Genomic DNA, 24,154 nt, shown 5'->3' with positions numbered 1-24,154 from the left:
ACCAGCAGCCCCAAGAGCTCACTCTGGGCCAGCACAGGTAAGGTGCGAAGGTGCCAAGTCAACACTGTTGGAGCTGAGATGAGGGATGAACAGCAGGTCTGGAGATCAGCTTTATTTTTCTCAAGAGCCACTGGTTGGGAATCAGACAACCCCTAGAGGGCATCTGTGCCAGCCCTTGGTGACAGCATATACCAATCTCTTCATTTGTGAATGTGACAAACCTTCACTGGGCACCTGCTGTGTAACGGTTTTCTGCTGTCTCGCACTCTGAGCTCTGTCCAGGGTGGGATTTGCCCCTCACGGCAGTAGCCATTGCCCCACCCAGGATGGGACGTAGTTGAACATGGGGCTCTCTTCAGGGCTAGCTTAGTGCTGTCGGCTCTGCCAAGCAGTTGAGCTGCGCTGGAGGGGACAGGTATGTGTGATGGGGGGAAAGAGGCAGGGTCTGTGCCCACCCTCAGTCACCAGGGCAGCTGAGGTGCCCTGTTTCATCTTGCCGGACTGGCTCACTTTGGGGCTGGTGGATTTGTCAGGTTGGAAATTGCTTTCTCCAACTAGAACAGAGAAAAAGGGGATTTTGCAGAGAGGTAGAGGTTGAGAGTGAGGGCTGCAGCATCGCTTGACTCCCCTAACAGTCGATTCTGGGGTGAGTGTTAGAGCCAGAACCTCCCCATTGCACAGATGGGATCCCTGAGGCCCAAAGACTGACAGGCTGGCTACAGGCCACAAAACGACGTAGGGATAGCCAGGCCCAGTGGCCAGTCTGGGCCAGGAAGTGGGGCTTATCAGAATCCTATGAGGCCCCCCAACTTCGGATGGGAGGATGTCGGTGCCCCCACCCCCGCCTGCTCCGGCATGGCTCCTCTGCTTTGCTCCACCCCCGGGACCCTGGTACCTCCACCCAGGACACGAAGCCCACGGCTCTGCCCCGCGACGTCACAAAGAGCGACTGAAGGTTCAACAGCTCAAAGAGGTTGTGTGCCTGGAGGGGGCATTGTTAGAAAAGGCTGGAGGGTAGGGGCTGCCCACCCCACTCCACTGGCCCATTCTCCCAGCTCCAGTGCTGGGGCTGAGGGTGGGGGGAGACCAGGGACCTGGCCTGCAATGTCCAATGTGACCACTAGAGGTCCCCAGAGTCCATGCAAGAGGCCGGGCGGGTCCTCGGGTGGAATAGACTTGTCATCCAGCATTGTCCAGTGGCACAGAGGGCTTAGGGCACCTGGGCTCCCAGCCTGCTTCAGCCCCTCCCACACCCCCTGTGCCAGACACTGTCCTGAGTCATTAAGTAATTTGCCCAAGATCACAGGGAGAGTATGGTGGACCTGAAATTGAAAGCCAGGTGTGCCTTGATGCAGAACTTTTAACCACTGGCTCCCTCCACCCAGAGGCTTCTGTTTCCCAAGCCCTCCCACTTCCCTGGTCTCTCTGTATCACCCCAACAACCCTGGCAGTGAGGGGCAGACAGGGCAGGAACTGCCACTCTGCTGGTGAGGAAACAGACCCAGCAGGAGCAGAAAGCAGAGGAGAAGCTGGAGCCCGACTCTCCCCATCGGGCTCTTCCCCTCTACCCTGGGGTCCTCGTCTGCTGGAATTCCCAAATTCTTCCCATTACCTGGTGCAGAGAGGTCTCTGGGGACAGCTTCAGGGTCACTGGCTCCGTGGGGCAGCCCCCAGCCAAAATGTCCTGGAGACACCGCTGGGGAAGGGGGGAGGGTCACTTCTCCCACAGGAGATCAGCTGGCCCCTCCCCTCACAACCCTGCTGCCCCCCACCCCCACATCCTAACACCCTTCACAAGTACTTACCTGGTGTCCTGGAGCCCAGGAAGATGGCTCAGCCTGAAGGGCCTGCACCAACTGGGCCCTTCGCACAGTGCCCACCAGGATCTGAGACTCTGGCAAGTGGAGAGGGAGAGAGAGAGGTGCATTACGAACTCACATTTACTGAGCACCTACTGTTTTCCAAGAATGATGCTGGGCGTTCTCATGTCTCAGGAACCTTACAGCAGCTTATGGGTCTATTATAACTATTATCACCCATTTTACAAATAGAAACCAAGGCTCAGAGGCACAGAGAGGCTAATTGTCTTGCCCAAGTTCACTCAGCTTCCGGTGTGGAGGTGTCGTATTGGAGGGTGGCTGGGTAAGGCTGCCAGGGGGCCAGGAGGGAGCCTGACCACCACTGAGATTCTCCACAGTGCAGGGATCTGAGGCAGGAATAAGCTGGGACACCTGCGTGATGTCTGTGTGTCAGGACTGGGCTTTCTCCTTCGTTTCCTCTCAGGAGGTTTTACATCTGGCTCAGCCTAATGAACGTGTGAATCCAAAGACCATCATGTTCTGAGGTCCTACTGTGTGCCCAGGGCTTGGCAAGCCTTACTCTAGCCCTGGGGTGTCACTGGTGTTCAGTTTTAAGGGGGCAGCTTGGCATTTTTGATTTCTGTTTAGTAAGACAAAAATGTGACATACACCCCCACCCTTTTAAATAAAGAATTAAAGCTATTTCTTGGGTGGGCAGTAGGATCCCTCAGCTGGGCCTGTGCCAATTGGGAACTCTGCCCCTGTGGCTCTAAGGGTAGAAGAGGACTTTGACTTTGAGGCCAATTCTTTCTCTGTTCCAGGAAGTGAAGCCTCCAGCGGGGTCATCCATATGCAAAAATGTTTTAATGTGATATTTGGCATGTTCTGTAGCGTAATGCTCTAGGTGTACCCATTAGGGTGGGGAGAAGGGCCTGGCATTTGGGGTGAGAACCTCTGCAGTATATATTCTATTGCTCCCTGTTTTCCAGATGAGGAAACTGCCGTTCATAGAGCTTGAGTGGTTAACTCACAGCTCTTCAGCTCATAAGTGGCTTTACCCCCCTTGAGGCTGGTATAGGGGTGACCCATATGGTTATGCAGGTGGCTCACTGCACAAGGTGCCTGCCCAAAGAGCAGTGCAGACCAAAATCCAGTGGTGCTGTGCTCACCAAGTGTGCACCTTGTCTCATTTGCACAGAGGGGACATGTGGGCTGACAGTAGCCCTGAGTGGGCAGGGCTAGCCCCCTGGCTTATCCTCTCCACTCAAATACTGTTCTTGTCCTAACAAGAAATGATGCTGTAGTTAGATCCGTCCCCAAGATTTAGCTTACATGTCTTTCAACCAAGGCCACCATTCATTTGTCTTTAAAAAGATGTTTTTCTCATAGAAACAGGGATTGGGGGAGGAGACTCAGGTGGGGAATGCTTGAAGGGAAGCCTGAGGCAGAAGCTTCTGGAAGACCCTTTCCAAGCACACCAGTCCTGGTTCCTAGAATCCCAAGAGCTGTTCATGGAGTACCTTACAAGCACCCTCTCATCTTTCATTTAGACATGTCATCGCTCCAAGGTAGGGTGGTTATTTCTACTTTGCTGATGAGAAAACAGGCTCAGAGAGGTGAGATGACTTGCCCAAGGTCACACAGCTGCTAACTTGCAGAGCCTGGATTCAGATTTGGGTCTGCCCTGCTTACCCTTTCCTGGGCCTGACCCTCCAGCCTCCAAAAGGAAGGCAGAGGGAACCCCCCCAACACACACAACATCTTCCTCCCTTCCTGCTGGGCACCTGTGCTCTCCACCAGGGGGTACTCGGCCACATCTGCAGAGGTCACAACCTTGACCACCTCCTCCAGGGGCATGTCCTTGGCCAGCGTGGTGACAGCACAGTTCATGAAGTGCTCTACAATCACACGGTGGGAGCTGTGGACAGAGGGATGCTCCCATCAGGTCCTGGAGTGAGGGGATATGAGACCCCAGGATGAGGCACCTGGGGGACCTCTGCTGGAACAAGGACCCATGTTCTCAAGGGTGGGCAGGGGTTGAGAGGTTCCTGGAATAAGCAAGCCCTAGAACCCCATGATGGGAAGGAATCTGGGGACCATATCGCTGATAGCCCAGTTCTGAATCCCCAGTCCCCTGGACCCCTGTCTCCCACAGACCAGCTCCACTTCAGTCTGTTTTTTCTACCAGCCTTCCTTAGGGAATTTCATTTGAAGAAAAGTTATATGGCAAAAACAAACAAATGAAAACTCGTTTGGAAGTTTGAAAACCACTAGAGGTACCACCCTCATTTTGCAGATGGGGAAACTGAGGTTTGGAGCAAGGCAGCAGCTTGCACAGGTTTGGAGCTAGGCCTTGGACCCAGGAACTCTCAGAGCCTCTTAGCCCTGCTTCTCTGGGGACAGACATTGCTCTGGTCCTATCTGGTCAAGTGAGGACCTCAAAGCCTGTTTCCATTCTAATTCCACCTCCGGCTCCCAAAATCCCAGCAAGGACAGCAGAGCGGGAGCGGGGAGAGAGGAGGGGACCTCCCAGACTTGGTGCTGACTCCGTGTGTGACCTGGAGCAAGACACTGCATCTCTCTGAGCTCCAGTTTCCTCATCTAGCAAATAGGATGTCATCTGTCCTGTTGAGAAGATGGGCTGATGGCTAGCAAGACATTGAGGCCCTGGGAGGCCAAGGACTTGCTCAAGGTTACGCAGAGTGCTGGGGAGAGTGGAGACCGGAGGGCAGCTGCATGTCAGCCCTTCCCATCCCCCATGTCCAAGATCAGCTGCCGTAGCTTTTCTTTTGGGGGGACCCTCCACCCCTAGCCCACCTCGGACACCATCATCCCCTTCAGCCAGCCTGTTCACCCAATGTTGCGGCCACGAATCCACGGCAGGTACGGCAGCTTCCTGACAATGATGGTGCCATCATAGAAGGAGGGCTGGCAGCTCTGGGTAATGGCGTTGGCTGCTAGCACTGCCATCAGCACGGGCAGTGCGTGCACAATCTGGCCGGTCAGCTCGAAGACCAGCAGTGCCGTGGAGATGCTGTGGGTCACTGCCCCTGAGAAGGCCGCAGCCCCTGTGGGGACAGAGCTGGGGTGGGGCAGCTCAGGCCAGCCTCACGCAGAGGGCAAGGCTGGCGTGGCTATGGCCAGGGGCTAGGGTGGGATTGTCCAGAGGATCCATGCTGGCCACTGGTGGAAGTGCTCCAGTGCCTCGGCTTGGTGAGAAGAGAGGGAAAGGGAGACTGGGGGGATCGGGGACAAGCCAGGAGCTAAGATAGAGTGATGGGGGCTCAGGGGGTGGTGGGACTCAGGGAGGGGACAGGCCTCCATGAAGGGTGGGGGCTCATTGGGGCACTCAGTGATCACTCCATGCCCTATAGAACCACTCACCTGCCAGGGCGTACCCCCCAGGCATGATGAGGTTGGTGACCGCTCCAGCCACGATGCCCTCAGGGAAGGCGACAGAGATGGCCTCCCCCAAGAGGCGCCCGATGGCAGCCCCTGGCCACAGATTTGGGGTGAGGAGGGGGGAGCCAAGCTGACCCAGCCCTCATAGCCCTCTATGCCTGGGAACCGTCCTCAGTACCACCCTGGGGAGGGAGGGGTGAACCAGGAGCTATGGCCCTGCCCCAGTAACCCTGGATCTCTCAGACCCTCAGGACCCCAGACTCACCGTAGATGAACATGGGCAGGAAGCACCCAGAAGGTATGGGGATAGTGGTGGCCAGAATCAGCATCCAGAACTGTGGGTGGTGGGAACCCAGAGGGCAGAGGTTAGAGGCAACCAGACAAGACAGGGGTGGGACAGGAGGCAGGGGAGGTTCCTATAGAGAAAGAGGGTGCCAGGGCAGCTGCCCGCCACAGCACCTGGACTTAAGGAAGGCATTGACCAGGGGAAGCAAGCGCACCCTGCTAAGGCTCCCACTACGTGCCAGGTGCTTTCCTTCCCTCTCAGCCTTCCCCTTGTGGTGGAAACAGTAACTCCCCAGCCCCCCTTTTTTTCTTTTGCAGCCAGCCCATACAGGGGTGGAACCCTGGACTTGGTGTCATCAGCACCACACTAAGCAACTGAGCTAACCGGCCAGCCCCTGCCCCAATTTAAAGATGAGAAGGTTGAGGCTCAGAGAGCTGCAGAGACTTGCAGGACCCCACGGCGGGGAGGAGTCAGACCAGGGAGTCTGGGCAGAAGTTAGGGTACCCACCTTCATCACCAGGAAGAAGGCGAGGGTCCCAAGGACAGTGAACCGTGGGTGGTACCACTCGAACCACAGGTTCTGGGGGTCGGGCTCAGTGGGCCAGGGCGGGGACGAGTTCCAGGTCATCAGCACCCATGAGTTATTGTCAAACAGTGTTTCCAGGTGCTGCTCCATGGACAGCTGGAGCCGGAGGCCAGGGGGATTCTGCATGAGGGGGCTGAGCAGCAGTCCCCAGCCACCCCCTGCATGCCTGACCCTGCCCCAGTCCCTACGCTGCCACTTCCCAGCTGGGGGACCTGGGCTTGGCTCTGACCTCCCTGGGCTGCACTTTGCTCATCTGTAAAATGATGCAGCCATCTCCCTTACAGGGTGTCGTGGGGATGAAGTGAGATGACTTGCACAAGGTGGGCAGCCAGTGGTGGCTCCCCACCCTGCCACCCCAGCTCAGCACCCCTTACCCGAGATGCCATGAAGCGGCCCACACCAGGGGGGTAGGTGATGGAGGCGAGAACCAAGGCTGCCAGGGCGGAGTACAGAGGCTTGCTGTTGGAGGGGGGTAAGCTCCAGTGCCGGCGCTGCTCCTTTCCCCCACCCCAGAGGAAGGACGGGAGTGGGGGACACGGGCCAGGTCCCCTCCAGAGGAAGGAACATGGCGGGAGGGGTGGTCAGCCCCACACTGCTAGGTGTATAAGGTGGGGGGTGCTGACAGGAGAGTTTGGGACAGAGGCAGGCTGGCAGGAAGGACAGCTGGGCCAAGCCTGGCCAGGGAGGGAGACTACCTGGTGGCCAGCAGCTTGGAGAGGACCCAATTGGTCTTGAGGAAGCCAAGGAAGATTCGCTGACAGAAGAGGTAGGCACAGCTCATGATACCACAGATGGCCCTGGGGGCGAGGGCACATGAGGCCAGAGCCCCTCCCCAGTCCCAGGGGCAGCAGTTTGGCCTGCAGGGGTCCCCCCTCTCAGGGGCCCAAGGCACCCACTCACCCCAACCCCACAAAAAAGAAGATCTCTGGCAGGTCAAAGGGGATGTCCACCCTGAAACTGGTCTTGTAGAGGGAGGTGATGGTCTCTGGGAAGGAGAGAAGTGGGGATCTAAGACTGCACCTGACCCCACTCAAACCCAAGTCCCAGAATTAATAGCCGGGGTGGAGGTGACCCCAAATGTCCTTTTCCTGGCATTCAAGGCCCCCACAACCCAGCCCTGCCTCCCTGTCCAGCTTCTTCTCGTGCCCCCCTTCATGCCCACCGGCTCCTTTGTATCCTCCTGGAAAGAGGTGGCGAGAGGAAGGAGGAAGAAGGGGCAGGAGGGAGGGAAGGGCGGAGAGAAGGACGGAGCAGGAGGATTGAGAGGAAGCAGGGAGGGAGGGCCAAGTCCAGGAGGAGGGAAGAAAGGGACAGAGACGGGAGCACGGACAGTCCCCAGCGAGGCGCCCAGGCAGGGCTCACCCTGCTCGCTGTTGAAGACGGCCAGGAGGCGGAACATGAAGGCCCCGCAGGTGGCAGCGAAGAAGCCCCTCCAGTAGTCCCAGACAGAGAAGTGGGAGGACATGACCTCGATGCTGAACAGGACGCCTGGGGGCGACACTGAGCTCAGGCGGACCCCCAGCCCCCACTGCAGGGCCCCAGGGGGCACCTCCTCCCTGACCCGTCCTGTCCTGTTCTCCTGCAGCCTGGACAGACAGACAGGAGGGGAGGGCAGGGCAGGAGCCGGGGGGCAGGGAGGACCCCCGCTGCCCAGGGGACACGTGCAGCCGGCGCAGCACCGTGGAAGGCCTGCGTGTGCCCTTCTCCTCAGCCACCGGGTAGGGACGGTCGTGATCCCCACGTTACTGATGAGGAAACCAGGCTCAGAGAGGTCAACTCCCCGGCCAGGGGCACACAGCGGGAGGCCGGACTTCAAACCCACGTGTTTCTCCGCACCCCACCCCACCCCCACCCTGGGGAGGCTGTGCCCGCGCGGGACTGCGGGGAGAACTGGAATTAGCCCCATCCCTCCTGCGGGCCCCTCGGCTGGGCACAGGGGCCAGCGCGTCGCTCTGGCCAAGCCACGGGGCGGGGAGGGTCTCACCGCTGAAGGGCGCGGCGAAGACCGTGGCCACGCCCACCGCGGCCCCCGCCACCAGCATCTCGTTCTGCTTGCTCTTGTTCTGAGGGGGGTCAGAGTCCCGGGCTCAGCGTCGGACCCCTCCCCGCTCCCGCTCCTGCCAGGGAAGCCCTCCCTGAGCCCCTGACCTCAGACTCCCCGATGGTCTTGGTGCGCACGCGGCCCAGGTAGGCAGCCATCATCGCAGACAGGTGCACGAAGGGGCCCTGCGGAGGCGGGGGTGGCACAGGGCACAGGGGCACGCGGGGCCCTGCGGGAACCCGGCCCTTGCTCTTCCTCCTCCTTCCCCTCGGGGGTCCAGGGATCAGGCATCCCTTCCCACCCATACCCTTCTCCACTCCCCAGCCCCCAAGGGTGTCCTGAGGTGGCTTTTGTCACACTCTGGGGACCTGGCCTGCCTCTTCTCCCTGAAGGCAGGGATTGGCCTGCGTCCCTGTGACCCAGCTGCAGTGGGGAGATGGGGGGAAGGGGGGCACTGCGGGGTGCTCTTACACCTGCCCGTACCACTTTGCCCAGGAAGATGGTGCTGCCGGTGGCCAGAGTGCAGGAGAGGCCCACCACCTTAGCCCCGAAGTTCTTGATATCCAGGTAGTCATCCAAGACCACACCTGACAAGATGGTCTTCAGTTCTGGGATTCCAGAACCTTGGCAGGAGGCGGGCAGGGGCAAGAGAGGGACAATCTCTAGGTTAAAACTCTTCACTACGCTGCACGGTGTCTGAACATTATGACCTTGTCAGAGCCTCATAAACCCTATGGGGTTAGGATGCCTAAGCTCCTTTTGCAGATGAGGAAGCTGAGGGACAGAGAGGGGATGTGAGTTGACCGTATTCCTCCAGATGGGCCTGGCAGACCGCTGGGGCAGGATGGGGAAAGCCAGGACAGAACCTCAGGCCACCACTGGACACACTCCTGGAGCTGCCCTCTGCTGGCCTGGAGCTGGACACAGAGCTGAGAGGCCCGAGGGAGCTGTGGCCCCTCCATTAGCCCTTCCCTGGGAATACCATTGGCACCAGCCCTGCTGGGGAACCTGCCACCTGCCCTCCCATCACAGCCCAGAGGAGTCCTGGGAAAGCAGGTAGAGCCAGCAGTGACTGAGAGTCAAGATCTGGCCTTCTTGCCACGTGATTTTGGCAAGCCACACGACTCTCCTGAGCCTGGCTTCTCCAGCTGTGAGACGGGGTTACTGCTTCCTGTGTCCCCCTATCAGAAGCCCTATGAGATATGAAGAGGTTTTGGCCAGTGGGAACTGGCGTGGTGACTGTGGACTCACCTCCAGAGAAGGGCGTGATGCTCTGGGAGAAGCCCGAGGAGAAGGAGATGAGGGCCACAGGGTACACAGTCCAGGAGAGATATCGGAGCAGGTGGCTGTCCCCAATCTCCCGGTACAGCCACTTGTGTGCTGGGGACAGCCAGGCATCAGGAGCCACCCACAGCCTGTGCAGCCCCAAGGGCCAGACACTGTGGTGCCCACTGACTGACTGGGAAGTGGAGGCTCAGAGAGGGGAGGCTCAGGGCGCATCAAAGATGCTTCGGAACATCTCCCCTGCCAGGGCCACACTCCCTCCACCTCAAGGCCTGAGCTGCCGCCTCCTTTCATTTGCCACCCAGTGAGCACCCAGGGCCACCCAGTGAGTGGCAGACCCCCCAGGAAGAGGCAGAAGTAAGACCCTGGGTCATATCCCAGTTGTGCCACTACCTAGCTGAGAAACCTTGCACAAGCTACTCAGCTTCTCTGAGCCTCTGTTTCCCTATCTGTCAATGGGCTAGTGATGCTGCCTCCCTCACAGGGTCATTGAAGACTAAATGAGACCTACTGAGACTAAATGAGACAGGGTGTGAAGAGTCTCCAAAGTGTCTTAGACCTTTCCTGCCCCATGCCCTCTCTTCCAGGGAGGCCTCAGGGTGGAGAGCCTGCTTCAGATAGGGAAAGAAAGCTCTGTGCCTGGTGGTCTAGGCAAGTCCCTCCACCCCCGCCCCAGGGTAACTGAGCTAAGAGCTGGGAGGAGGGGAGGAGAAGGAGCAGGGGTGTCATGAAGTGGTGGGCATGGAGCTCAGATGAGGAAAAACTCTTGGGGACATTCAGGTCTCTCTCCCTCATTGTGCAGATGTGGAGACTGAGGCCCAGAGAGGGGCAGGAACCTGTCCAGGATCACAGAGCAAGTCAGGACCAGACCCAGGCTTCCTCCCCACCTAGAGCCCTTCCCCCACCCCTGCCGCACCTGATGGCCCATCTGGCGACCCATCTGGCATCCCCAAGAGCGTACGCAGAATCCCTCGGTCCAGAGCAGGGCGTGCATGCCAGGGAGGGGTTACCTTGCACCACACGCCCGACGACGAAGTTCATGGCATAGCTGATCAGGGCCATGAGCACCCCGAGGGTCATCAGGAAGTACCAGTCCTCACCCACGTGGAAAAGCTTCTGCTTCAGCCACTCCAGGCCACCTGGGGCAGGTGCATCGGGGTCACAGCCATTGGGGGGTGGGGGAGCGTGGAAGCATGAACAGCCCCTTTCCTGCAGGCCTGCTCTGCTCGCGTTCCAGGCAGGGAGCTCCAGGGCAGGGCAGGGGCCAGGTGGGGGAGTATGGGGTAATCAGGGGTGGGCTCTGCCTCGCACAGGGGCCGAGCTGGATTTGTGGCAGGTGAAGGCACCTGTTGCTCCACTCCTGTCCACCCTCCCCACCCCTGCCCATGGGTGGGGGGAACTTACGGAAGAATGACCAAGGGGGCAGGGGAGCATGGCAGGGGCTGGCAGCTACAACTTTCACTAGTATCTCAGCAGGGCCGGTAGCTTAGAAAGCGTTGCCCCAGGACCTGTGGGGCTGTCCATACTACAGGCCTGCGGCCGGCTGACTGCCAGCCCAGCCCTTCACGGGCTGTCGGCACCAGCCCCTGGGGCTGCACTTAGCTGCTTTCTGGGGTCCCTGCCTTCTCTCTCCCTTAGCTAAGGGGACAGCCAAGTCTCAAGGTGAGCAATGCACATGGGGCCCCAAGGAAAGGTGCCAAGCCCATGGCTCCCCCAGTCACCTGCTATGGCACCAGCTGTCCTGGTGGCTGACCCTTGGGTCCTTCATTGGTGCAAGTGGGTGAGGGTAGAGGGTGGGCACAGTGACTAGGCCTAAGGCTGTATCTTCCAAAAGGCAGAAGGCAGACCCCTGGCACATCTGATTCATAGACCAATGGACAGACAGACCCGTTCCCTCCCTACCACCTAAGAGCCTCTGGGCAGTGATGTCCTGGGGCAAATGAAAGGAGGAGGGAGGCTCTCAGGCTTTGAAGTCAGGGGAGGGTGGGTCTGGGCAGGGGTGATGTCCTGAGGGGTCTTACATGGGGAGAAAAAGGGGACCTAGTTCTCACCTCGGATGCCTCGACGGACACGGGGACACGGGCCCCATAACTCCTGCAGAGTCACAGGTTTCCCCGAGGAGCCCTCACGCAGCCCCACCAGCTCCTCCATCAGGTCCCCAATGGAACGGACAGATGGACAGACGTTTGGTGAGCTGCTCCAATGCCCTTATTCTGCCTCTTGGCCCTTCCAATATTCTACCTCCCAAATAAAAATGAAAGGTCATGTTTTCCTCTGTGAATGCATGTGAGTGTGTGAAGTTAGGAGGGGACGTAGGTCTGCGTGCGCTTTCATCACTGAGGGTCTGTCCCTATGTGCAGGGTGGGGATGGAGGTTCTTAGGTGTCCCCTCTGTGTCCAGCAGCAGATTGGGCACCGACAGGATCCCCAGCTCTGACCAGAGCTCCCTCCCCTTTCTGTGGCCACTGCTTCCACCCTTCTGGGGTGCTTGCCTGCTTCGACTGCTCAGGGCAGTTTCTTTGCCCAGGGATGTCACTCACTGTGGGGTCCCCACGGACAGCTCTGATTCCCCATTCCCATCCCTGAGCACCGTCCTGCCCACCCCCATCCTGGTTCAGGCCACAGAGGTAGGAAAACCCCAGTCCCAGAAGGAGACCCCCCCAAGGGTAAAGTGAGGTGCTGGCTCCTGCCCCCCACCCTCCTCCTGCCCACCCAAGCCCATGCCCCAGCTGCGCACTCAGCAGCCCTCACCTGTCAGTCCGCCCTGCTGTGGCCCCGGCCAGCCTTCCTCTAACAGAGCCTCTTTTGCTTCCAGCTCCGGTGCACCTGGACAGGTGTGTGCTCCACCAATCAACGTCCTCCCCCCTCCCCTGCCCTGGCCTGCGTTTACTGTGGCCATTAAGAATGTCCTTGACAAACCAACCAGAACTGCCCAGGCTGGCTGAGACGTGCAGGGCAGAGCTGCCAAGAGGGAGGGGGAGCAGGGGCTTCTCCCCTGACCAGAAATGTGCAGAGGGAGCGCCCACCACCAGCTGCCAGCTCCAGAGCTGCTCCTGGATGATGGGGCCTGGGAGGGGAAGCTCACACACAGCAGGACAGCACAGCATCATCCGCTGGGGCTGAGGCTCAGGACTCTGGATTACAGAGCTAGGCATGGAGGCATTTAAAAAGCAGAGAAGGGGTGGGGAGCAGACAGAGCAGCACAGAAGAAAGCACATGGGCACAGGTGGGTGGGGGCCTCCCTGAATGCCAGGCATGATTCTCAGCCCTCCCCAAATTACTGTGAGTGCTCAGGGAAACCCAGTGAGGTGGGGCAGCACTATCCCATTTTAAAGAAATAGCGTTTCAGAGAGGTGAGGCTGCTTGTCCAAGATCACAGAGGCCGACGGGCAGAGCCAGGAATCCCACCACAGTCTGCCTGATGCCAAAACCTGCACACTGCGCAGTCCTGCCTCAACAGTCCGTCTTGAACAGGGGTAGGGAGGTGGCCAGCAAACCGGAGGCCCCTGAGGCCTGGTGAGGAACTTGGATTTGATCCTCGTGCCCAGACCTTCCAGTCTCAGGAAACTGCCTCTCAAACTACAACATCCATGGGGCAGCAACTCTGGCCAGGGGCTCCTGGGTAAATGCCACAGACTTTGTCCCACCCCAACAGAGGATAGGAGCATCCGGGGACATGGCAAGGGAACAAGCTCATCTTGCATGCCAGCTACTTGCCTGGAGCTTTACATTGAAACTCACCCTGCAGGTCGGAGATAGCATCACCATCTTGCAGATGATAAACGGAGGATCAGAGAAATGTAGTCACTTATCCAAGGCCACACAGCAGATTCCTAACCCAGACCTAGACTGTCCAGCTCTTCCCCTACCTGAAGTTCCTGAGGCTTAATCAGGGCAATGGTTTCAGCACAAAGCAGAAGATTTGTATCTGATGTTACTTTTGGATGGTTTGGGCAAGAGATCTGGGAAACTACCTGCCACCCCAGACAAAGCCACCCCTCTGAAAATCATGATGGCCCTTCAATGATTTGTTAAAATCTGGGACCCCGAGTCACTCTCTGTCCCTAGACACCAGATCAAGTCAATTCAAAACAGGAGATGGTATGTGTGTTGTGGGGGCGGGGGGGGCTTGCGTGGACCCTGATCCAACCTCGCCTTGGCCACCCCAACCTGTCAACTGTGTACAGTAACGGGATAACTGGCTGCCCTGTTGATATCCCAAACCTCAGTTTCTGGTCTTGGACAGCTGCCAACTATAGTCCCACAGCCGGCATCAGCTGGCCAGCAGTCACCACACGTCCACACCTTCACCCCAGGCCCTGTGAGCACCAGGAAACTGAGAAGAGGGCAGCAAGGGGACATGGAGCCCAGGGCAAATCTTTCCAAAGCCATTGCCCCCACATGGCAGCCCCCAACTTCTCCCTCTTCTGCATCCAGCGCCTGCAGCAGCACAGGTGGCTCGTTAGGTGGAAGAAGGTTTGGAGCCAGGGCAGCTCTGCTACATCTAACTAAGTCATCACTCAGAGCCTTGGACTGCCTCATTCATCACCAAGTCCCCTAGAGCCTAGACCATTTCCTGGCACACAGGAGGTGTTCAATAAATATCTGCTGAGTGATGAGCTGTTTCCAAACACTGGCCTGTGGACTGACTGTGGGGAGCCGATGGGAACAGTCCCCTTGTCTCTTTTCAAGACTCCAAATCAGAATCTTGGGGTGCAAAAGGAAGAGTCTGTGTTTGTTAAAAGCTCCCTGGGGTGATTGGGATTCCATGGTAGGTTTGGATTCAAAAGATTGGGTCGTCTTTTTTTTTTTAAAGACGACTGGTAAGGGGATCTGAACCCTTGACTTGGTGTTGTCAGCACCACGCTCTCCCAAGTGAGCCACAGGCCAGCCCTAGCTTGGATCATCTTTGAAGCTTCTTCTATCCCTGTGATCTGAAGGGAGAGGCATTCCTGGAGACAGAAGAATGGCCATAATGAAATTTCGAGGTGCCTCGTGGCCACTGAAGCCAGAGGAGCCAGTATTTGTGTGGGTGACGCCTCAGGGATGGAGGAAAGGAGGAGGAGGAAGGTGGGCGGGGGTGGGTAACAGATCTGACATCCAGGAGCAGTGACTCAGGCCCTCAGCACCATGACAGTATGTCTGCATTTAGCCACTGGCTCCTGTTTCCCTGGCGGGCGTCAGGCTTCTGGGCCCCCCACCCCGCCCCCACCTCTTCCCATCTCACCTCAGTGCAGGCAACCTCCCGGCAGCCCTACTAGAACCTCCTAGGCCAGAATGGGTAACACAGGAGTAACAGACCCCTCCTGCTCCAGCCTCCACCCTGGCCCCCAGCTGTGCCCTGCCTTGCCCTGCCCCACTTTATGTACCACCAGCACCGCTAACATCCCTGGAGACAGAGTCCCCAAGGATAAAGCCCCAGACTGGGTTCCGTGGGAGCCAGATAAAAGAGAAACAGCCCCCACCTTCAGGAACCCCCAATCTAATGGGGAGACAGGCAAACCCCTGCCCTGGGGGAACTGCCAGTTAAATAGGGGAGAGGGGACATAGCAGAGAAGTCACAGAACACAGGAAGACCATGTCACTCTGCCAAGTGCTGGGTGTAGGCAAAGACAGTCAGTGCTGTGGGCACCTTGGACGGGACCCCCTGTGTGGGCTGGAGCAATCAGAGAGGCCTCCATGGGGGAGGAGGAACTTGAGCTAATCTGGAGAGGAAGGAAGGGCAGCATTCAGAGAGGAGAGCGGAGGCCTCCCACAGCCACCTGCCACTGGCTTCTGCCCCAGCATGGTGTCAGTCCAGGCTCTGCTGAGCAGTGGGCGGGTAGAGAGGAGGCTTCTGGGGTCTTCCGGGCCAGCCTGTCTCCATATGCATGTGTTAAAGTCATCCGGCCTCTGGAAGGGCTTTGGATGAGACACACTGGCTTTGAATCCCAGCTCTGCCACTTGCACAAGTGAGAGCCCCTCCCCGTCTGTGAGGCTCTGTTTCCCTGTCTATAAAATGGGAATACTTCCTCCTTCCCAACTGCGAGCGGATCAGATAGGGCCATGCTGGAAAGCTCGCAGCCAGGAGCCCGTGCCCAGAAAGCACTCCAGAAGTCAGAGCTAGAATAATTGTCTTCCAGAACTCTCCTTTACCTCTAACTGATGCAGTCCCAGGCATCTCCTCTGAGATGCAGGTCAAGCAGACAGTTGCCAGGAACATAACCTTCTAGATCTTTAAAGACAATTACCAAGGTATCTACTCCCCTCCCCCAAGTCTAGCCCAACTCCCAGCCCTGCCTCAAGCTGCCAGCTTTTTCCTCTTGGGTCCCCTAAATGTTCTGAGAATAGGGGGAGGGGACAAGCATGGAATCTGGGTCTCCCGTGGGAGCTGGCAGGGGGGACAGCTGCACATTTACACCCTCCACCCCAAGGGCTGTCTCAGCCTTTCCTAAGAGATGGGATATGCATATTATCTGCCTTGAGGGAAGGAGTCCCTCACGTCACACAGCGGTCCAGCGGGGAGAGGGGGCATCCTCCACCTACCCTGTCCTCAAGGAGCTTGCAATCTGATGGCGGAGGCACAGCCCTTGAAGAAACAGAGTCTAAAGGGGAGACATAGTCCTTAGAGAGCACCCAGGCTGATGGAGACAAGACACAAGAAACAGCAAACCCACAAGGTTGGTCCCAGGCAGGCGTGGGGTCCGAGTGGCAAAGGGACAGAATCCACGCCACCCCCGCCCCCACCCCGTGTGCAGAGGCCCCTGGGGCTGCAGTGATCAGCCTGGAATTCGGGACTGTGAGCTCAGCCCTCCCAGCCTGGCCTGTGTGTGTCGGGCTGTCAGCAGTACCGGCTCACGGGAGAAGGTTTCCAGCCCCCTCCGGGCCACAGAGAGGCCTAAATTTAGCTGGTAGACAAGGGGCTGGCCCTGAGCCCAGGGACAGTCAGACCTTATAAAGCGCTGGCAGTCGGGGCCCAGCACGCTCCCCTTGAGGCCTGTGCCCACATCCCTGTCCTGTGCAGCCCCTGCCCGCCCGGCCAGGGCCCGGCGTCTGCCCGTGGATGAGCCACAGGACTTCCTCCACCTTCAGAGCGGAGAGAAGTTTCCACTCCTCCTCCTCCTCTTCATCCTCAGCCTCCTGCGCCCTCCCGGCCCAGGATCCACCCATGGAGAAGACCTTGAGCATGTTTTCCGAGGATTTTGGGAGCTTCATGAGGCCCCACTCAGAGCCCCTGGCCTTCCCAGGCAAGTGCTCTGGGCTCTGAGGGGAGGGGACATGCATAGGAAGGGGACATCCTGTCTGGGGCACCATGGAATATGCTGGGGCTACCAATCAGCCAGGAATAGGTGCTGCACAGCCGGCAGTCACCTGTGGCCACAGAGACAGATGTGGCCGTGGAAACAGGTGGGCCTCCAAGGAATCACTGCGGCCCCAAGGGTCAGATATGGCTCCATTGGCCACACATGGCCTGTAGCTGTGGCCAGGCCCTAGCTGGAGCCCTGGAGGGCTGGCTGGGGTTGAGGGATGGGAGGCATTCCCCCACCTCCAGGCCTGGGGGGAGTTGCTGCTACAGACTGGGAGTCACATACACAGCCACGGCACCTGCGTTGGGTGAGGCTCTGTCCCCACCACGGAAAAAGTGGGCTGTAAGAGTGAGGAGGGGCTTGGGAGCAGCAGCTGAGGGGGAGGTCAGGCCTGGGGGTCCCCCCTTCCCCCCAAGAGAAGCAGCCAGAAGTCCAGGATCTGGCTGCAAGCCCTGCCCTGTGCCCAGCTTACAGCAGCCCTCCCCACAGCCCGTCCCGGGGGTCAGGGCAACGTCAAGACCCTCGGAGATGCCTACGAGTTTGCAGTGGATGTGAGAGACTTCTCACCTGAAGACATCATCGTCACCACCTCCAACAACCACATCGAGGTGCGGGCTGAGAAGGTGAGCCTGGTCCCACGCCACCCCTGGATGCTGGACTCTGTTCCTGTACCCCTGCCGAGCCCACACCTGCTCTCAGTGTCCCCTACTCCCATGTCCCATCCTGGGACCCCAGGCCCTGACCAGTGTCCCTTCCCCACCCAAACTCCTCCAAGGCAAACTGGAGACCTTGCTCCCTGCAGCTCACCGGCCTCTCTCTACCCCAAGGTTCCCAGATCCTTTCTTTAGGAGCTCAGGGCAGCTGAGGGAGCCTCTGGAGAAGGGAAAGGGATGGGGGGATGTGGGCAGAGGGGGGCTTGTGGGAATGGGGCCTGAGAGTGGAAGGTGAGAGATAGGGATGGTGGAGTAAGCACCGCTGCTCTGGCAGCCAGTGGGAATGGGGGTAGGTGGGGGCTCACCTGGGCAGCAGGGGGAGAAGATCCCCCACCTGACACACCTCAAGCCCTCTTCCGTTCAGGGGCCAGAGGCCCAGCCCCCATCCTGAGACTCCTGAATTAGGCCCAAGGCTGGGCAGAGGCCCTACAGTTCATGGTCACACACACTCCAAACCATACACACACTCCCTCCTCCCATGGGTCTCAGGGTCACTGAGCACCCCCAGTCTCTGAGTCTGAGCTCCCAGGAGGCATTGGGGCCTCCACCCTGGATGAGGGGGAGGGTGTGGCCAGGCCTGAGCAGAGATGCTGCCCTGCCCGAGTGGGCTACCACCACAGCAGCCTCCTCAGAGAAGGAAAGAAAAGCCCCATGGCCCAGCTTCCTCCCCTGAGCACGGGAGGCTGAACTCCTGGGAGGCTTAGGCCTGTGGGCACCAGTGGGCAGCATGTGCCAGCCCTGCCACCCCCGACAGTGACTCATCCAGCCCAGACTCCTCTGGACACTATGTGCTGGCTAAGTTGTGGGGGAGGGACGCCAGCCCAGCCCTGGAGGGAGGACACTCAATGTGTCTGGGTGTCCAAGAGGCATGGCTGTCCTCTGTGTCGTGCTCTCCTGCATTGCTCAGGAGCCCCAGACTCTGAGCCCCTGCTGCAGAGCCTCCTCCGTCTCCAAACCCCTTGCCTCCCCCTTGGAGCTTCTCTGCACCTGTCCCTGTACAGCTCTTGGCCTGTGGCCACCACCACCCTGGCCAGCCCCTCTGCACCTGAGGGCAGAGCTCCTCAGCACGTGGGGCCCCGGCTGGGATTAAAATGGGGAGAAGAGCAGAACAGGGCTGGGGACAGGCTGCCCTGACCTATCACCCCTTCCCCAGCTGGCGGCCGATGGTACGGTCATGAACACCTTCGCTCACAAGTGCCAGCTGCCTGAGGATGTGGACCCGACATCGGTGACCTCAGCCCTGCGGGAGGATGGCAGCCTCACCATCCGGGCCCGACGTCAGCCGCACACAGAGCACGTCCAGCAGACCTTCCGGACGGAGATAAAAATCTGAGGGCCTCCTGGTGCCCCTTCCTTTCCCGCACCCCCTCCTCCCCCACTGGCCTGCCAGCAAAGTCTTCCTGCCCTTCCCCAACAACCCCCAGGACATCTCAGCCCAGGTTCCAGCCCCTGACAGCCCCCAGACCCCAGGTGGGTCATTCCCCTCAACTAGGGCCCTTCATTCTGTCCAGGCCACAACAGGGACTGCCTTGCCTCACCTGTGGCCCCCAGACTCCAGATATGGCCTCCCTCGATCCTAAATAGAGGGATTGTGGGGGGAGGGAGGTCCCAAAGAACCCACTTTAGGGAAGGGGGTGGGGGCTAGGCAGGGCCCCTGGACAAACAATCTGCAGGGCAGACAGACAGACAGACAAATCCTTGGATCTGTGGAGTCTCTGCAGGGCAGGGGCAGGGGACTGGGGACCCCAATGGCCAAGGAGGGTGGGAGAGGCAGAGGGAAGGTCACAGAGGTGCCTGTCTGAGTGGAACTGCCCAATGGCCCAGGGAGGCCGGGAGACAGCCATGAAGGTAAACCTCCCCTCCGTCACTCCCAAGCCCCAAACCAGCTGGCAGGCTGCCTGCCCGCCTGTGCCCTGTGCCCCCAGCCAGCCAGCTGTGCCAGGGCAGGGCCACCTTACATCTGTGTAGAGCTGGGTTTTTCCAATACAGTTGGTTCGTGATAAACTGTGTCAAATTCCTGCTGTTGGTTACTGCCGGGGCCTCCAGGTGAGGCTGGGGCGAGGGGTGGGGCAGGTCCTTTTCCTTCCCGCCCATGGGCCCAGGCACCTGGGGCTGCTCCCACTGCAGACAGAGTCACCCTCAGAGGTAGAGGAGAGAATGTGGATGGGACTTCGGTGCCTCAGGGTTGGACTCCACCTTCTTGCAACCCCCACTTCTGGGCAGCCGCCTCCCATCCCTCCTCCTCAGTCTGTGGATCTCAAGGCTTGGTGTGTATGTAACACACGCACGTGCACACACACGCACACCATCGCTGTCCTTCACGTACTCAGCATTACCAGTGGTTGAGGCCAAATTCAGAGCATTCTAGAATCATATTTGCAATCTCCATTCTCATCATTGGGGAGACTGAGTCTCTGAGTCGGGCTCCTGGCTTTGTCACCGAAGGCTGGATCTGAACCCAGGATGTCAGCAGCTGCTCTCAACCCCCCACCTCTGTGCGCAAGAGTATTTCCCCTCTCTCTGCCTCTCTAGGGCTGTGCACCTGCTCCACATCTACCTGCTGGGGGATGGGGGGTGGGGAGAATCATAGGACAGCCCCCAACCCGGTTCTCTCCTAGTCCTCACTCCAGAGTGGGGACTTCCCATCAGTCTTTATCCTGGAGAACCTGGCTGCCCCCAGTGACTCTGGCTCAGTCTCCCACATACAGAAGCAAGAGTGAGGGGCAGGGGTGGGTCACAGTTAGTCGGGGTCCCCAGGGCAAGGACCAGCTTCTACCCTCTGTGCCTCTCGCTCCTGTCATTCTGGGGTTCTCTGGGGCCCTTGGGGTGACTGGGGAGGGGAGCCATGGGAGAGTCCTGGCACTATAACCCGCACACACAATAAAAGACAGTATCACCATTGCTGGAGATCACCCACCTGAAGTTCTCAAATTTGGGGTAGGGCTGGAGGCTGCTGGTCTGGGAAACTCCAGAATAAACAACACAGCTGCCTTGAGACTTGGGGGCAAGGGTGGTGGCTGAAGTTAAAGCTGAAGACCTCACCGAAATGTGGGTGTCACTTGTTTTCCTCCGTTGGCTCCCCAGACCCACCTGGGCAGGAATCCCAGGATTATTTTAGTGAAAAACCTTACAGCACCCTCTTCCAACTGCCCACCCCCTTCCCTTTTTTATTCCCTTACTCATTCGAGATATTGGTTGTCCTGCTGCTGTGTGCCAGGCACTGTCCCAGGCACAGGGACACAAAGGCTGAATCAGGCTACCTGCCTTCTTGAAACCCTTCTTGTATGGGATGGGGACTCTGAGGCCCAGAGAGGCTGAGTGAGTGGCCCAAGGTCACGCAGCCCCTGGGGCACAGCCGGCTGGAAAGGGGGGTGGGGTGCTGGCTGGTTCAGGGAACTTGGGGGCTTTCTAGAGGCCCCCCCCTACTGTGCACCCTCCAAGGCGCTACTGAAATTGGAGGACCGGACGGTCCCTTGTGCAGCTCGGTAGGGGAGCGGGGGGCGGTCAGGAGGAGGGCAGGGGAGCGGAGGGGGAGCGCAGGGGTGCGGTATTTCCAGCCTCCGTGACTCACTGATTCCACCGGCTATTTGCAGCCCCGACACTCACCACACTCATAGGCGCGGGGCTGGGGGGAGGGGCCGGTCCAGCTCGCCCCCCACCCCGCCCCCCACCAGAGGTCAAGCTCACCTTGGCGTCCCGACCTTAGCAAAGCCCCTCTCGGCCGGGATGGGGAGCTGGGCCGTGGGCAGCCCGAGCTGAGAAAGGGGGCAGCTTCCCAAATGGCCAGTGGGGGTGAACACCCCCCAGTCCCTACCAGATCCACCCCCCCCCAAGACCGCAATTTGGGGAGATGAGGGCTGCGCAGGGGACCCAGCGGGAGCTGGGGACCGGGCACGTCCAGTCTGAGGGAGCCCTTGTCTGCCACTCCGGCCAAGGTGACCCCGCAGAAGGGGAGGGCGGGGAGGTGGGGCCCGCCGCCGGTCCTTCGTCGGCTCCGCCCCCGGGGCGCCAGGGCTGGCTGCGGTGCTGTCTCCCCCACCCCACCCGGTTCCAGGCTAAACATAGGTCTGGCTGCTGGCCCTCTCCCCGCCCCCACCCGGTGGGGAGTAATTCTAGCAGCCCCATTCATTGAGCGCCTAGGGTGTGCCAGGCACACTGCTCACCCCCACAACAACCCCACCGGGTAGGTATTATTATTATTGTTGTACCGTCCTGAGAAGGAGTTTCAGAGAGGTCAGGCAACTGGCCGAAGGTCACCCAGCTTGGAAGTGGCACGTTTGAATCGCTTGTTTGAATCGCTGCTGTAGCTCTGGAAAGTCCGCTGCTGGGTCAACCAGATCAGTCCCCACCACCAAGGGGCAGAGGCAGCTCCCCTCCCCCCACCCTGGCAGCCTCCACAGGGAAAGAGGACACCTACATTTTCTAGCTTTTGGAGTGGACAAGAGATCGGGGAAATTGAAAAAACGCATCCCTCTGGGGCTGAAGACCTCTGGAAAAGTCCAGGTTACATAGTGCCGGTGACCCTGAGTGGCACAGAGGACCTAGAATGTACTCTCACTTTTAAAGGCCTAGCCCAGGCGAAAGGCCACCTCCTCCAGAAAGCCCTCCAGAGCTACCAGCTCAAGAGTCACAGACAGAGCACAAAGAGTCCCAGGCTGGCGGTGTATAGACCCCTTTCCCAAATCCTGTCTTCAAAAGGAATTCAAACTCAGATGAAAGCAGCACATGCCTGGGGGTGAGGAGACAGAATCTGGGTCCCCACCCACTATGTTGGCCAGCCCCGACCTCTCAGGGAGTCAGTCCAAACTCCTCATGATATGATGGGGAGACCCAGGCCCAGAGAAAGGTAGGGCCCTGCCCAAGGTCACACAGCAAGTCAGTGGCCGAGGTGAGATGAGGATCCCAGACCTCCGGAACCTCAGGCCAGGGATCCTCCCTCAGACTAACCCCCCCATCCTCCTTGCCCCACAACACACACATCTGCTCCCTGGTCTCAGATACCAGTTCTGCATGCCAGAGGTGCCTTGTTCTTTCCCTCTGGCTCCCAAGCTTGGCATGGGCCAGGAGGTAAGAAAATGTCTGTAGGATTAAAATAATAACAAAACAAGCCTCAGTGAAGAACCGAGGGCCAGTCACAGACCCTGGAGCCAGATCACCTGGGTTCAGATCTTGACTCTGCTGCTTCTGAACTAGGTGATCTTGAGCAAGTAACTTAACCTCTCCGTGCCACAGATAGGATCTACCTGCTGGGGTTGTTTTGTGCATTCAGTGAGTTAACGCACATAAAGTGCTTGGCTCATGGTAGCTGACCACAGCTCACTGTGCCATGCACTGAAAATGTCCAAGAGGGCTCAGCTACTCTTATTTCATTTAAATGTGGATCCTGACATCCCCAGCTGCACCCACACTGCCCCTGGCCCCATCAAGACCTCGACTTGAGCTGAAGGGGTTAAGGAGCCACCCCTGGTACCTGGAAAAGTAGGTGAAGGCAGAGTTTGAAGGTTCCCTGTCCCTCTTGGAAGACCCTTTCTGGGCCCTGGGTGTGGAGGTGGGGGAGAAAAGCCCCTGGAAGCCTTGGTTCCCTCATCCATAAACAAAGATCAGGTACCACCCTCCCAGAGCTGCTATGAGGAACTAAAGAGAGACAGCTGGTGTTTAGTATAAGCTCAATAAATACTAAGCCGTTGTTAAAATAGTTGTGGATTTCCAAACAAGGAAGACCAAGGTCCCACCCACCCAGGCCCTGCCCTTAAACAAGAGAGGGTCCCGGGGGACAAGGTGAGTTCAGTCTGCTGGACCGGTGCCTGAGACAGGAGACTCTCTTTAGGCAGGAGACAGGGTGTTTTTCACAGTGAGAACAGCTGGGCCACCCCACAGCTGGCCTGGGGCTCCTTGTCATGTGAGCAGCCAGCCAAAGCCAATCCCAAGCTCTGAGGCCCTCTGGGAACTGGATCCAGGGACAGCCTTCTGTGGGAGTCTGGGGATCCTTTGAAGGGGGTCATTTGGGGTGCCTCCCTGAAGTGTATGTGCATTAATTCACAAAGCAGGGCTGCTGGTGCCAGGGAGCCAGAGAGAAGGCAGGACTGCTAGTCTGCTTGCTCTGCCCTTCCTCTTTCCTTCCTTCCTTCTCACACATTTCTTGACCACCTACTATGGACCAGGTGCTGTAAGGCACTGGGGACCCAGTCCTGAGTTAAGCACGGCTGCCAACCTAGAAACACGTTCACTTATTCACACTTTCACTCACTGGTTCAATAAAGTCATTCATTGATTGATTGATCATTCCCTTAACAAATTTTCAGTAAGTCCCTGTAGTGTGGTTGGTAGATAAAAAGCTCTGAGGTCAAACTATCCTCCGTTTCAACTGTGGTTCTACCACTTACTAGTTGCGTGACCTTCGGCTGGTCGCTAAACCTACCTGAGCCTCAGTTTCCTCATCTCTAAAATGGGTTGGTGCCTTACAGTGTTGTGGTGAAGACTAACTGAGTCATTTTTTTGAGAGGGCTTACCATGGTGCCTGGCATGTGGAAAGCAATCATAGCAAATGTTTGCTGTTTTCATCATTATTTAGTTTCACAGAACGTTTGGTTTCTGGAACAGTCTTTCCTCTCCCTCTGTCTCTCCCTCCTCACAGCCCTCAGCCCTACTCTCTTATGGCTTTTTCTTACCTCTCAGACTGCACCTATCTCTACTTCTCCTTTTTCTTATCTTTGTTTAAGGATAACTTAAAAAAACAGAAAGTGAAATCATAACTCTCA

General features: G+C 58.4%; 2 protein-coding genes across 2 annotated transcripts; one reads left to right on the top strand and one right to left on the bottom strand.

Moving 5' to 3' along the window:
- Window positions 1-138: 138 nt before the first annotated feature.
- CLCNKB (chloride voltage-gated channel Kb) lies at window positions 139-16,113 on the bottom strand. The gene is made up of 22 exons (XM_063104642.1): window positions 15,923-16,113; window positions 13,139-13,165; window positions 12,149-12,223; window positions 11,450-11,635; window positions 10,409-10,537; window positions 9,366-9,494; window positions 8,598-8,737; window positions 8,222-8,299; window positions 8,058-8,136; window positions 7,436-7,561; window positions 6,974-7,058; window positions 6,769-6,870; window positions 6,448-6,532; window positions 5,996-6,169; window positions 5,467-5,536; window positions 5,184-5,294; window positions 4,654-4,867; window positions 3,584-3,717; window positions 1,806-1,894; window positions 1,613-1,696; window positions 896-982; window positions 139-554 (listed from the first exon to the last, which is right to left on the bottom strand). The coding sequence occupies exons 4-22, from the start codon at window positions 11,547-11,549 to the stop codon at window positions 507-509; spliced, it is 2,064 nt and encodes a 687-aa protein (XP_062960712.1). The 5' UTR covers window positions 11,550-11,635; window positions 12,149-12,223; window positions 13,139-13,165; window positions 15,923-16,113; the 3' UTR covers window positions 139-506.
- A 233-nt stretch (window positions 16,114-16,346) lies between these two features.
- On the top strand, window positions 16,347-19,400 carry HSPB7 (heat shock protein family B (small) member 7). The gene is made up of 3 exons (XM_063104644.1): window positions 16,347-16,623; window positions 17,173-17,306; window positions 18,550-19,400. The coding sequence occupies exons 1-3, from the start codon at window positions 16,440-16,442 to the stop codon at window positions 18,727-18,729; spliced, it is 498 nt and encodes a 165-aa protein (XP_062960714.1). The 5' UTR covers window positions 16,347-16,439; the 3' UTR covers window positions 18,730-19,400.
- The last annotated feature ends 4,754 nt before the right edge of the window (window positions 19,401-24,154 follow it).

Source organism: Cynocephalus volans, chromosome 8, assembly GCF_027409185.1.
Source record: "Cynocephalus volans isolate mCynVol1 chromosome 8, mCynVol1.pri, whole genome shotgun sequence".
Classification (NCBI taxonomy): Eukaryota; Metazoa; Chordata; class Mammalia; order Dermoptera; family Cynocephalidae; genus Cynocephalus; species Cynocephalus volans.
Note: the sequence above shows the minus strand (reverse complement) of the source record. Positions and strands in the feature narration are given on the sequence as shown.